This window comes from Oncorhynchus masou, chromosome 19, assembly GCF_036934945.1.
Source record: "Oncorhynchus masou masou isolate Uvic2021 chromosome 19, UVic_Omas_1.1, whole genome shotgun sequence".
NCBI classification, from domain to species: domain Eukaryota; kingdom Metazoa; phylum Chordata; class Actinopteri; order Salmoniformes; family Salmonidae; genus Oncorhynchus; species Oncorhynchus masou.
This window is the reverse complement of record NC_088230.1, coordinates 23,572,052-23,586,946: the sequence shown is the minus strand read 5'-3', so window position 1 is coordinate 23,586,946 and position 14,895 is coordinate 23,572,052. Positions and strand designations below refer to the sequence as shown.

The window sequence follows — 14,895 nt, the reverse complement described above, 5'->3', positions numbered from 1 at the left end:
GGAAGATGGATGGAGCCAAATACAGGACCATTCTGGAAGAAAACCTGATGGAGTCTGCAAAAGACCTGAGACTGGGACGGAGATTTGTCTTCCAACAAGACAATGATCGAAAACATAAAGCAAAATCTACAATGGAATGGTTCAAAAATAAACATATCCAGGTGTGGAAAGAACTGAGAACTGCTGTTCACAAATGCTCTCCATCCAACCTCACTGAGCTTGAGCTGTTTTACAAGGAGGAATGGGAAAAACTTTCAGTCTCTCGATGTGCAAAACTGATAGAGACATACCCCAAGCGACTTACAGCTGTAACCGCAGCAAAAGGTGGCGCTACAAAGTATTAACTTAAGGGGGCTGAATAATTTTGCACGCCCAATTTTCCAGTTTTTGATTTGTTAAAAAGGTTTGAAATATCCAATAAATGTCGTTCCACTTCATGATTGTGTCCCACTTGTTGTTGATTCTTCACAAAAAAATACAGTTTTATATCTTTATGTTTGAAGCCTGAAATGTGGCAAAAGGTCGCAAAGTTCAAGGGGGCCGAATACTTTCGCAAGGCACTGTATATACACACACTGCTCAAAAAAATAAAGGGAACACTTAAACAACACAATGTAACTCCAAGTCAATCACACTTCTGTGAAATCAAACTGTCCACTTCGGAAGCAACACTGATTGACAATAAATTTCACATGCTGTTGTGCAAATGGAATAGACAACAGGTGGAAATTATAGGCAATTAGCAAGACACCCCCAATAAAGGAGTGGTTCTGCAGGTGGTGACCACAGACCACTTCTCGGTTCCTATGCTTCCTGGCTGATGTTTTGGTCACTTTTGAATGCTGGCGGTGCTTTCACTCTAGTGGTAGTATGAGACGGAGGTACCGAGACCCCTTGAGACCATATGCTGGTGCGGTTGGCCCTGGGTTCCTCCTACTGCAAGACAATGCTAGACCTCATGTGGCTGGAGTGTGTAAGCAGTTCCTGCAAGAGGAAGGCATTGATGCTATGGACTGGCCCGGCCGTTCCCCAGACCTGAATCCAATTGAGCACATCTGGGACATCATGTCTTGCTCCATCCACCAACAGACTGTCCAGGAGTTGGCGGATGCTTTAGTCCAGTTTTGGGAGGAGATCCCTCAGGAGACCATCCGCCACCTCATCAGGAGCATGCCCAGGCGTTTTAGGAAGGTCATACAGACACGTGGAGGCCACACACACTACTGTGCCTTTTTGACTTGTTTTAAGGACATTACATCAACGTTGGATCAGCCTGTAGTGTGGTTTTCCACTTTAATTTTGAGTGTGACTCCAAATCCAGACCTCCATGGGTTGATAAATTTGATTTCCATTGATATTTTTTGTGTGATTTTGTTGTCAGCACATTCAACTATGTAAAGAAAAAAGTATTTAATAAGAATATTTAATTAATTCAGATCTAGGATGTGTTATTTTAGTGTTCCCTTTATTTTTTTGAGCAGTGTATATATACAGTGGGGAGAGCATGTATTTGATAACCTGCCGATTTTGCAGGTTTTCCTACTTACAAAGCATGTAGAGGTCTGTAATTTTTATCATATGTACACTTCAACTGTGAGAGACTGAATCTAAAACAAAAATCCAGAAAATCACATTGTATGATTTTTAAGTAATTCATTTGCATTTTATTGCATGACATAAGTCTTTGATACATCAGAAAAGCAGAATTTAATATTTGGTACAGAGACCTTTGTTTACAATTACAGAGATCATATGTTTCCTGTAGTTCTTTACCAGGTTTGCACACACTGCAGCAGGGATTTTGGCCCACTCCTCCATACAGACCTTCTCCAGATCCTTCAGGTTTCGGGGCTGTCGCTGGGCAATACGGACTTTCAGCTCCCTCCAAAGATTTTCTATTGGGTTCAGGTCTGGAGACTGGCTAGGCCACTCCACGACCTTGAGATGCTTCTTACGGAGCCATTCCTTAGTCGCCCTGGCTGTATGTTTCGGGTAGTTGTCATGCTGAAAGACCCAGCTACGACCCATCTTCAATGCTCTTACTGAGGGAAGGAGTTTGTTGGCCAAGATCTCGCGATACATGGCCCCATCCATCCTCCCCTCAATACGGTGCAGTCGTCCTGTCCCCTTTGCAGAAAAGCATCCCCAGAGAATGCTGTTACGACCTCCATGCTTCACGGTTGGGATGGTGTTCTTGGGGTTGTACTCATCCTTCTTCCTCCAAACACGCCGAGTGGAGTTTAGACCAAAAAGCTCTATTTTTGTCTAATCAGACCACATGACTTTCTCCCATTCCTCCTCTGGATCATCCAGATGGTCATTGGCAAACTTCAGACGGGCCTGGACATGCGCTGGCTTGAGCAGGGGGACCTTGCGTTCGCTGCAGGATTTTAATCCATGACGGCATAGTAATGGTTTTCTTTGAGACTGTGGTCCCAGCTCTCTTCATGTCATTGACCAGGTCCTACTATGTAGTTCTGGGCTGATCCCTCACCTTCCTCATGATCATTGATGCCCCACGAGGTGAGATCTTGCATGGAGCCCCAGACCGAGGGTGATTGACCGTCATCTTGAACGTCTTCCATTTTCTAATAATTGCACCAACTGTTGTTGCCTTTTCACCAAGCTGCTTGCCTATTGTCCTGTAGCCCATCCCAGCCTTGTGCAGGTCTACAATTTTATCCCTGATGTCCTTCCACAGCTCGCTGGTCTTGGCCATTGTGGAGAGGTTGGTGTCTGTTTTATTGAGTGTGTGGACAGGTGTATTTTATATAGGTAACAAGTTCAAACAGGTGCAGTTAATACAGAAAAACTAACAGGTCTGTGAGAGCCGGAATTCTTACTGGTTGGTAGGTGATCAAATACTTATATCATGCAATAAAATGCAAATTAATTACTTAAAAATCATACAATGTGATTTTCTGGATTTTTGTTTCAGATTCCGTCTCTCACAGTTGAAGTGTTCCTATGATAAATATTACAGACCTCTACATGCTTTGTAAGTAGGAAAACCTGCAAAATCAGCAGTGTATCAAATACTTGTTCTCCCCACTGTATATATGTTGGTTGCCTGTATACTGCAGTCGTGACTCGAAGTGAAAGTGTGAGGTAGGACAAGCTGAATGTCTGTTTTGAATCATCAGACACTGGCTGTGGAAAACGTTTTTCTTTCTCTGCAGCATGTCTGTGAAACCTGTCAGACGCACTCTTGCACGGCATGCTGTCTGAGAAACACAGGCCAGTATAAAACACTATAATCCAGTAGAGTTCAATACCATGCATGGAATACACTTCGTCCAAATTGTATGTGGAGTCAATGAGAATAATGTTAAGCGATTTAAACGGGGTGTGCCAGTGTTTTCCGCACACAGATCCTCAAAAAGTTCTACAGTTGCACCACTGAGAGCACATTGACTGGCTGCATCACCGCTTGGTATGGCAACTGACCATAAAGGCGCTACAGAGGGTAGTGCGTACAGCCCAGTACATCACTGGGGCTGAGCTCCCTGGCGTCCAGAACCTATATACCAGAAGCGTCAGGTTGAGCAATGTAGAAAGAAGTCTCTTCTCCAACAACTTTTGTAAATAATCCTCAATTTCGCCTAAATTCATACTTCTCATAACCTCAAAAGGCATTTTAATTACCCAGTAATAGAGTGTACCTAAGTTATCATGAGCAAACAAGTCACACGCTTTGGAAAATCAACTGAAAAAACTTCACATTCCACCAAATCAACTTCAGCTAAAATGGCTACCACCCCATCTTCAATAGCCACTTCAGGTGATACGGCTAACCCGATAACACTGGAAATCCTTGTCAGAGAGCTGGAGAAATCATGTGAAAGTTAGGCAGTATGGATGGCTGCACTGGCTCCAATTCAGGCAACCGTGGAAACCAACATTGTGTGGCATCTTACACTACCACACAGGCCAAGGTTGAGGCCGGGCTCTCGGGCCACAATGACCAACTCACTATGCTGGAAACCCGGCTTGACGATGTGGCTGCCGCTAACAAGTCTCTGCAGCTACAAGTGGAAGATTTGATTTCATGTTCAAAACGCCAGAATATCCACATGATTGGACTGCCAGAGGATTCTGAGACAGGATATCCAACCCAGTTCATGGCGGAGCTGTTCAAGGAAGTTTTGGGCGATGAGGCTTTTCCCAATCTCCCTGAACTCGATTGAGCCCACCGCAGCCTTGCACCGAAACCTCGCCCAGGTGGCCAACCACGTCCATCCTAGTGCGGTTCCATTGATACAAAGAAAATGAGCTTGTTCTGTGGTGGGCAAGGGAACATGGCGACATCACTTTCCAAGGCCACAAGATCAAGTTCTACCAGGATTTAAATTCTAGCTTGGCGAATAAACAAGATGCATTCAACAACATCAGGTCCACTCTACACAAGAAGGGAATCCGCTTTGGCTTGATTTATCCTGCCCAACCCCGTGTCACCTTTAATGGCGAGGTCCATTTCTTCAAAAATCCTGAGGAAGATGAGGCTTTCTACTGACAGCGCATACATTGAATGCCTGAATTGGGATTATTTCTTCACCTGCCTGTATTATGTGAGTAACGTTAGTTCTGGTGACCGGGTGGACATTAGGCTACAAACATCTATGGCCATCTATAGATCCATTTCTCGTTAAACAACCCTATGCTAAAGCTTGTTAGCTACAGTAGGTATGTTTGAAGCAGCACATTTTTATTTATTTTACCTTTATTTAACTAGGCAAGTCAGTTAAGAACAAATTCTTATTTTCAATGACGGCCTAGGAACAGTGGGTTAACTGCCTGTTCAGGGGCAGAACGACAGATCTGTACCTTTTCAGCTCGGGGATTTGAACTCGCAACCTTCCGGTTACTAGTTCAAAGCTCTAACCACTAGGCTACCCTGCCGCCCACAATGACATACTATACTGTTTCACTGCTCTTTAAACTTGTAGTGGATCTTGTTTAGTTTCTTCATCAAAGACAAATTGCTGTTAAAAGCGCAGCATTTTGATTTCTTTCATTTTTTTCATTTTGCCTACATTGTAGTTTGGCAGCCTTTAGGTCATTTTGGATACCAATGTTACTAGCTAGTTAGACACCGATCCTCTCCACCAATATTTGTGTATATACATTTTTCATTTGGGATCTGCTTGATATATAAAATTTTGTATTGTATTTTTTACTCTTTATGTTTATGGACACTCTGAAATACCGCGGTTTATGTTGGCCATGATTGGTGATGTTGGTCACTGACAGGTCCTGAGTTACATTCACTTTATCTTGGACACCGCTACGACATTGGAGTCTAATACTATCACTCCTCTCTTCCAAATTGTACTCTTGTTTAATTGTTTCACTAGCTGAAGAGTTTAGACCCATGGTTTGTTTGCTTAATTGTACTTATCCAAAATGCTAGTTTGTATACGTTTGTATAATGCTAGTTTGTAAACTTTGATTGAATTGTTTCCTCCTAACGACGTTTAACAATTTACCAATACAGAGACTGACCCTTTTAATGGCCTACTGGTGAATTTAAAACGTTTCTCATTACTCAGCCCTATGGCAACACCTAGCGGACCACATTAAATTTATGGCCATTGAAATGCCACTGATCGCTGTTAACATTTTCAATAACTGAAGCTGAAGTTTATACTCGTTGTTTAAAGTGTGACCGAAACCCAAAATGTACACTTGCCTATTGGCATATTAATTTTTTTAATATCAAGGGCGTATGTCACTTCTTTCCTAGGTCGGTTTGACCTTACTGCACATGTAGGGTAATCAACGAATGCAAGAGAGAATTCCTGCTGCTCATCTCGTTCATAGTGACGAGTTTAGGATTTGTATTTTTTGAAGGGTGTTGTACTATCATATTTATTTTTGTGTATGTCGGGGACGGTGGGGGGGGGGGGCGGTGGTACTTTGGCATTGTCCAAAGATTCTTGTGCGCTGTTTTTTTTGTTGTTGAGGATTTTATACATTTTTTATTTAGATGTTTTGCTCAAGTGGCTCCTCTCTCAATCTCTTTATCATTTGATTTCTCCTCTTATACGGATTAATGTCTAGTTCAAAAACAAGTCAAGATGGTACTTTAGGGCTTCCAGTCTGACTGGTGACATGGAACATTTGCAGTTATGGGGGACAAATTAAGCGCTCAAGAGTATTTTCACATCTGAAGAGTCTGAATACTGATATCGCATTTCTTCAAGAAATGCACCTGTGTTGACAACCATACTAGGTTGTGTAAAGCATGGGTTGGACAGGTTTTTCTTTCTAATTTTAACAGAAAAGCCAGGGGAACAGCAACAGTGATTGAGAAACTGGTACAGTTTTCACCCTCACAGATCATTTCAGATCCTGGAGGACATTATACAATAGTTTGTAACACCCTCTTCCAAACCCCTGTAGTACTTGCAAATGTTTGCTCCCCTAGCCTCTCTCCCTAATCTTGACACCCACCGCCTCATCTTTGGCGGGGACCTTAAACCTCTTGAAGCTAGGGGGCACTATTTTTATGTTTGGAAAAATAACGTTCCCAAAGTAAACAGCCTATTTCTCAGGACGAGATGCTAGAATATGCATTTAATTGACATATTAGGATATAAAACACTAACGTTTTTTCCAAAACTGTCAACATTTTGTCTGTGAGTTAAACAGAACTGATATTGCAGGCTAAAACCTGAGGAAAATCCAATCAGGAAGTGCCCCTGTTTTTGAAAGCTCTGTTGTTATGCATCCCTATTGCCCATTTAAAGGGATATCAACCATATTCCTTTTTTCTATGGCTTCCCTAAGGGGTCAACAGGCTTTAGACATAGTTTCAGGCTTTTATTTTGAAGAAGGAGCGTGAACGACCACATTGCGTAAGTGGATAGGTGGGGGCTCGTCTGCATGGATACGTCTGCTCTATTCACACCAACTCTCAACATTCAAAATACTTCCCCCTCTCCAGAGGGACCCGTCAAGGGTGCCCTATGTCCCCGCTACTTTTTGCTCTTGCAAAAGAACTGCTTTCCTTGGCCTTAAAATTATCACCATCATTTACTGGAAGCCACCGAGCTGGCGAAGAGCACAAAGTGTCACTGTAAGGCCGATGATCTACTATTATATAATCAGTAACCCTGTGAACTCTGTCGATAACATAATGCATATTTTAAAACACCTTTGGATCATTCTCAGGTTACAAATTGAACATTCAGAAAAGTTTGTTTTCCAATCAATCCTGCTTCCAAGCAAATTCCCCCTGAGCCCTGCCTTTCCGTCTGTCACCCTCTGATTTTTCCTATTTTGGTGTAAATATAACACACACTCTGTCTACCCTCCACAAAACTAACTTTGCAGGCCTAGTAAGTTGAGTTAAAGCTGACTTACAATGCTGGGATAGTCTGCCTCTCTCATTAGCTGGCAGAATCCAACCTGTTAAAATGAACATTTTACCTAGGTTTCTATACCTTTTTCAAGGTCTTTCGATCTTTCTGCCGAAATAATTTTTTACCAAGTTGGATAGGCTCATCAGTCATTTTATCTGGGCAGGCAAATCACCTGCCAAATCACATGATACATAGAGCAACAATTCAAAGATGGAGACAAGATGGAGGATTGGCACAAGCAAATTTACTGCTTTCCTATTGGGCAGACAATATTCAACAGAGGATGGTTTGGTGTAATGCCCCAGATACCAACTAGTGCTCATTAGAGGCACACTCCTGCCAATCATCCCCCCTTTCTGCTCTTGCTTGTGCCCCACTGTCCTTGTGTCCTTCAAAGTATACGGGAAACCCCATTGTGCGCTCTACTCTGAAGCGCTTGAGAGAATTTCGTCAACATTTTAGACTTTCTGCCCCTTCCCTTCTAAGCCCTATCTGTAACAACCACCTATTTTACCCTACAAACTTGACTGGGCTTTTATTTTGTGGTGGGAGAGAGGTTTTGTTTGTTTCAAAGATGTATTTTTAGATGGGAAGTTTGTCAGTTTTAATGATCTCGTAGCTAAATCTAATCTGGCTCATTCTATTATTTTCCGCTATTTTCAAGCCCGTAACTTTGTTCGTTCTCATTTTCCCACCTTTCCTCAACTCCCTCCCAAGACATTGCTAGAGGAGATTTTGTCCCAACTGGAGAGTTGGCAAGGTCTGATCTCTAGATTATTTGACATTATGCTATCCCCTGAACCCGCTCCAATAAAAAAAATCAAGACAGACTAGGGTAATGAACTTGAACTTGCAGATGACTGGTGGGAGGAGGTCCTTCTTAGGGTTAACTCCACATCCTCACGTGCTCGTTTAAGTTTAATTCAGTTCAAAGTATTGCACAGAATTCACTACACCAAAGAAAAACATAGTAAATTCCTCCCAAACACGAATGACATGTGATAGATGTTCATTCACTCCGGCAGACCACACTCATATATTTTATTTGTGTTCTAAGCTGACTGAGTATTTGTCCTATTTTTAATACTTTCTCTAAAATTCTAGACATTGACCTGCAGCCAAGTCCTCTAATAGCCATATTTGGAGTACCATCTTTGTTGCCTAGTCTCACTAAAAGTAAAGCGGACGTTGTAGATTTTGGCTCCCTTATAAGAATATTTTAAATAACCTATTTACCAGACGGTGTGCCCTAAAAATTGTCAAAGACACCAGCCACCCAAGTCATAGACTGTTCTCTCTGCTACTGCAAGGCAAGCAGTACCGGAGCGCCAAGTCTGGGTCCAAAAGGCTCCTGAACAGCTTCTAACCCCAGGACTGCTGAACAGTTAATCAAATGGCTACCCTGACTACTTGCATTGACCCCCTTTTTTATTTGCACCGGCTCCATAGACACTCACTGAACTCTTCCCACACACTCACACATACTCCAACACACACAGACTACATTCGCTCACACACACATTGACGCCACACACACACTTTCACATATGCTGCTGCTACTCTAATTATTATCAATCCTGAATGCCTAATAAATGTTACCCCTACCTACATGTACATATCACCTCAACCACCTTGTACCCTTGCACATTGACTCGGTAGCAGTACTAGATCTCCTTAAACACTCCAACCAGAACAAAAAAAGCCAAAATACCAAAAATGTAATCTATCATAGGTTTCTTTTTCTCTCGCACTCTCCTCTTAGGAAAAGTCCAGTCAGCTTCCAAAAGAAGCTTAAGGGCAGGCATCAGAATAGACCACCAAAAATGCCATTACGGATTTAATCTCCAAAATGCTGTGATGACAAAGACTGGGGATAACTGGGGTCTGAGACATTCACCGGGGCCCGGAACACAAACAATTGCAGAATATCTCTCCATGTCCCAAATACCAAGTAGACAGGAGAATGATGCATGCTCAGAGCAGACACACACCATCACTGTCCTCCCATGCAGAGCTTCAAGTGCAACTCCACAAGGCCTTTCTTGTCTGGCGTGTTACAAAGGGCCTAGAGCCCGTGTTGCAGTGGGCCTGAACTAGAGGTCAACCGCTTATGATTTTTCAACGCCGATACCGATTATTTGGCCGATTACATTTTTTATTTTATTTGTAATGACAATTACAACAATACTGAATGAACACTTATTTTAACTTAATATAATACATCAATAAAATCAATTTAGCCTCAAGTAAATAATGAAACATGTTCAATTTAGTTTAAATAATGTAAAAACAAAGTGTTGGAGAAGAAAGTAAAAGTGCAATATGTGCCATGTAAGAAAGCTAACGTTTCTTTTCCTTGCTCAGAACATGAGAACATATGAAAGCTGGTGGTTCCTTTTAACATGAGTCTTCAATATTAGGTAAGAAGTTTTAGGTTGTATTTATTATAGGAATTATAGGACTATTTCACTCTATACCAATTGTATTTCATTAACCTTTGAGTATTGGATGTTCTTATAGGCACTTTAGTATTGCCAGTGTAACAGTATAGCTTCCGTCCCTCTCCTCGCTCCTCCCTGGGCTCGAACCAGCAACATAATGACAACAGCCAACATCGAAGCAGCGTTACCCATGCAGAGCAAGGGAAACAACCACTGCAAGGCTCAGAGTGAGTGATGTTTGAAACACTATTAGCACGAGCTAACAAGCTAGCCATTTCACTTCGGTTACACCAGCCTCATCTCGGGAGTTGATGGCTTGAAGTCACAAACAGCGCAATGCTTGACGCACAACGAAGAGCTGCTGGCAAAACGCACAAAAGTGCTGTTTGAATGAATGTTTAAGCGCCTGCTTCTGCCTACCACCGCTCAGTCAGATACTTAGATACTTGTATGCTTGTATGCTCAATCAGACTATATGCAACGCAGGACACGCTAGACAATAGCTAGTAATATCACCAACCATGCGTAGTTAACTAGTGATTATGATTGATTGTTTTGTATAAGATAAGTTTAATGCTAGCTAGCAACCTACCTTGGCTTACTGCATTCGCGTAACAGGCAGTCTCCTTGTGGAGTGCAACGAGAGAGAGGCAGGTCGTTATTGCGTTGGACTAGTTAACTGTAAGCTTGCAAGATTGGGTCCACCAAGCTGACAAGTTCAAAATCTGCAATTCTGCCCCTGAACGGGGCAGTTAACCCACCGTTCCTAAGCCGTCATTGAAAATAAGAATGTGTTCTTAACTGACTTGCCTAGTTAAATAAAAGGTGTAAAAAACGTTATTCTACTTTTTAAATAAAATGACGAATTAAAATCGGCAAATTGGCGCCCAAAAATACAGATTTCCGATTGTTATGAAAACTTGAAATCGGCCCTAATTAATCGGCCATTACGATTAATCGGTCGACCTCTCGCCTGAACAGGAATGAAAATCTCCTATTAGTCCAGTTCAGAATATATCGGTCTGAGTGGGCACCTCCTGGGGCCAAATAAACACTTAGAGCCCAGGGCCTTGGAAAAACCACAGACATTTGATGCTGTATGGTAAAAGGGTCATTGGATGCGTTATTCAAGGTGGTAGGCCTGTGTTTAACACATCTGTCGGGTTTAAAACAAGAACAAACTTACTTATTAATTTGTAATCCCAAGAAAAACTGGCAGATGGATAACATGCTGACAAAACATTTACAAGTGCAATTCTGAATAAATAAATAAATAAGAGAAATGACACAGAGGCTGCTGATTTTGAGGAAAACTACATTTAAAATCCATACCGTTGCAAAATCACTTGACACATTTTGTCAGGTATTGATTCACCATGCATAATCTAAAGCTTCAGAAAATGAAGGGAACAATACCTGGCTGCATGCTGCAAATAGATTTTGTTGAGGCTACACATAAAATATACATACATTTCTCTCGCAGGTGCTAAGATAAGCAACTTCTCTCACTGTCGCCTAACCTGTAGTCTAATAAAACTAAGATATAAGACTCCTTGTGCTGCTCTGAGTCGTCAGCAGAGGCGTCTTATTGTTATTGAATAGTAGGGGGTAGATGTTCCTCTGTATTGCCTCACTCACTAGACCATGGTCTACCATGGTCTACCATGACCTATGTTTTAGGTCATGGTCGTTTTATGAAACCATGTTGCCTTTTTTAAACCAGACCAAGATGGAAACACTGGACAAAGCATGCAGTAATCATGTTCTTGGGAAAAGTTGTGTGCATGAAAAACTGGAAGCTGAGATGTAATGAAGGATACCCCATTAGGCCTTGGAGCAACTGAAAATACTCACTCTCCTGTGCACAAAGATCAAAGACAAAGGTACTGGAAAAGCATTACAATTAATTACAATTAATTGTTTGTCAGATCAACCAATAAGACTGAGGTTAGGCTTGTTCTTGCTAGTACTGACTGACCATATGAAAGCCTGAATAGTGTTCTTCTCATTAGGGGTCCATTTTGAATACATCTCACCCAGTAACAGCTGTTCCTCTCCTGCAGCGTCTACCTTTTGATTAATGGCCATCTCTCCCAAGAGTCATTCACACCTGATTCTCTGATAGGTGAGCAAATAAATTAGTTTGCTACTCTGTTACTTAGGCAACCACAGAAATATTACAAAGCAAATACTAAATGGTAACTGCAGATCAATATCATTTAAAAAGACTCTGTAACAACTGGAGTTATTTCATGTTATTGCACACACACACATCACAACTAAATGAATGTGTGCTATTTGGCCAACTTCATGTGAACTGTAGCCAGCAAAGCAAAGTGTCTATTTTACAAGAAAGAATCGAGTTAACCTCTTACATGCAGTGGTTTATTGTCCCAAATCTTGTGAGAGCAGAACTAGCCTTTCCTGGAGAGAGGGCCATTAACAGAGCTACAGTGAGACAGCTGCACAGAGGCCATATTGCGCATTCAAGGTGGCATAGTACAACAGCCAGGAGTCATCAGGTCACATTGAATCAGGACAGGGGCTCCTGTCGAATGATAGCACAGCTCAGTAACTCACCCTTCACCGGTTGTCCCATTTGCGCTGCGGCCAGATGGAAGCAACAGAAAATATATAAGTGGATTAGCACACCGATTTGTGTCTTTTCATCGCAGAGCAGCATTGGTTTATGAAATGTAAAATGATCTTCTAGTTCATTTCCTAATAACGCCAGCATAATCACATAATTTACAAACCAATCTCCAAAATATGTAATTTGCCATCCTATTTTTTGGATTACTCTAATGTATTAATCTATGGTTAAGACTTTCTGATGAATATAAACAGCTGTACCCCCCCCCCGTGGTGAATTAATCTGATGATGCAGGTAAGGAATGTGTGTATGCGCTTTGTAGAGAAAGACTTATGGAGGGCCTCTGTTAATCAGCAATAAAAAGGGGAATAGAGGCAGTGGCTAATGATTATGGGATAAGTATCTGAACAAATCAGATTCTTAAAGGGGCAGTGCATGAGATTTTACAGTTTCACTTTATGATACTTTTTTATTTAACTAGGCAAGTCAGTTAAGAACAAATTCTCATTTACAATGACGGCCTACCAGGGAACAGTGGGTTAACTGTGTTGTTCAGGTGTCAGCTCTGGGATTTGATCTAGCAACCTTTCGGTTACTTGCCCAATGCTCTAACCACTAGTTTACCTGCCGCCCTTTCCACTCTGAGGTCAAAATAACACTCTGAAATTGTGAAAATTATTATTAAAATCCCCATTTTTGTGTAAGGGCTGTTTGGGGAAAAAAATCCTGGAATTTCATCCTGTTTAGGTGGAATGGAGTATTTGGCCCAGATCATGACCTCACCATCAGATCTAGTTAATCATGACTAGTTCTCTTTTATTTGCATATGTATCTTCCTACTATGAAGGTGTAAGCGGGTAGGCTCTAGATGATCCTATCTGCCAATCAGGGCTGTGTAAGTAAATAAATAAAAAATATGTAATAACAGGCCAACAAGATCAGACTGAGCTTCATTTTTTTTTTTATGGAAAAAGGAGGCTCAGGGAAATACGTTTTAAATGTTTTAGTTATTTTCATGAACACAGTCATTTATTAAACATACAGTGATGATACAATTTTTAAAAGACTGCATGGAATGATTATTTCAAAAACGTGCTAATTCTTTCAAAACTAAAAGAGACGGATTGCAATGCAAATGAGTGATCAATTATTATTGAGACTTCGAGGAAATTTAATGTACATATATTTAAAATGACAGATAGCATTTCACAGGTTTCGTTGGAATTCGCAATTTAAATGTTTATAGACAACAGGACTCCCTCTCCTGCTGTTTTTCCAAGGCCCCTGGGACAGGGTATGAGAGGAGACGTCAACAGTATCGGATTTCATTTACACAAGAGAAAAAATAAATATGTTTGACCATTCCAAATAGTCTAGTAGTACGCGTATACATTAGACGACAAGAAATACGTCGTTTGAATTAGTAGTTTAACCATTAAAACTGGTGGTTTATTTGAAGAACTTATTGAAGAACAACAGTTTTGTCAATTTAGATGAAAGTGTTGTAACTGAAGGTGAAAAGCATTGCGAGGAATACAAAAATAAATGTAAACCCGAGAGTAAGTTTGTAATTCTGTATTGTATGGTTCCATCTCAGTTTTTATTGTTGCTCATTACTGTACAACCTTACCATGCCATATTTCAGGTAACATGATCGAAGTGTCATACAGACCAATTCAATGTTGTGATCAAGCAGAAATCATGGATCCGAGAACTTCTCAAATATGCTACATTCGGATGCATGCAACCACGAAAGGATGGACTCAAATACTTTCGTTCAAGGACCAGTCAACATTCTGGGACGTAACCGTATATTTTGTACGCAAATTTGCTCTCTATTAGTCTCCCTTCAATAAAGCCACGGCAGGAATCGGACCCGATTTAGAAGTATTGATTCGGGAAACAATTTCAGAAAGATTAACATCATTTGCAAAGGTATATTTTGCATATCACTTTTTTTCCGGATCAACAAAATGTAACAACGCACACCTTGATTTAAAATTACTGCAACTCAAACATTACCACCAACTTTCCTCTGCTCCGCGTCTATAGTATTTTACAGAAAGGTTTAAAGATCCTTACCTGCCGTGAATTGAGCACCAACACTTAGAATTGAAAAGTAGAGTAGTATGAAGCCAAGTCTACACGTATCCATGTTTGTTTACAGAGTTTTTTAAGTTTTAAAGCAGTTCGAGACGCGAATTATTCCTGTGGATTCCAGCGCTCCATTCTCACCGCTTCACTCTCGCGGACAGCCTACTTTGTTTCTCCGTGAGTGGAAAGAAAGTCCATGACGTCAGTATTGTCCCCTATTCAAACCGCTCTGCTTAGACTAGGTGCTCTGAGATCGACTGCAGGCTCCCCCTAATGTCGGCAAAGCGCTATAACCGCTTAGGTTGCATGCGTCTTTTTCTCTCCAACGGAACATAAAGTGTGTCCAGTTGAATTTTTGTTGCATTAAATTGTTGATTAACCTGAATTTAATGAGTATGTTGCC

General features: G+C 41.2%; 1 protein-coding gene across 15 annotated transcripts in view; it reads right to left on the bottom strand.

Annotated features, from left to right (window-relative positions):
• LOC135506026 (receptor-type tyrosine-protein phosphatase kappa-like) overlaps positions 1-14,658 on the bottom strand; it is a 168,808-nt gene extending 154,150 nt beyond the window's left edge. For 14 of the 15 annotated variants that reach the window (XM_064925367.1, XM_064925370.1, XM_064925368.1 and 11 more), the window contains exons 1-2: positions 14,481-14,658; positions 12,386-12,409 (exon numbers count right to left, since the gene is read on the bottom strand). In XM_064925367.1, coding sequence (XP_064781439.1) covers positions 12,386-12,409; positions 14,481-14,553 — 97 coding nt within the window. In that variant the 5' untranslated portion in view covers positions 14,554-14,658. The remainder of the gene's footprint in view (positions 1-12,385; positions 12,410-14,480) is intronic. The other variant, XM_064925371.1, reaches the window with a different exon arrangement.
• Positions 14,659-14,895: the final 237 nt, after the last annotated feature.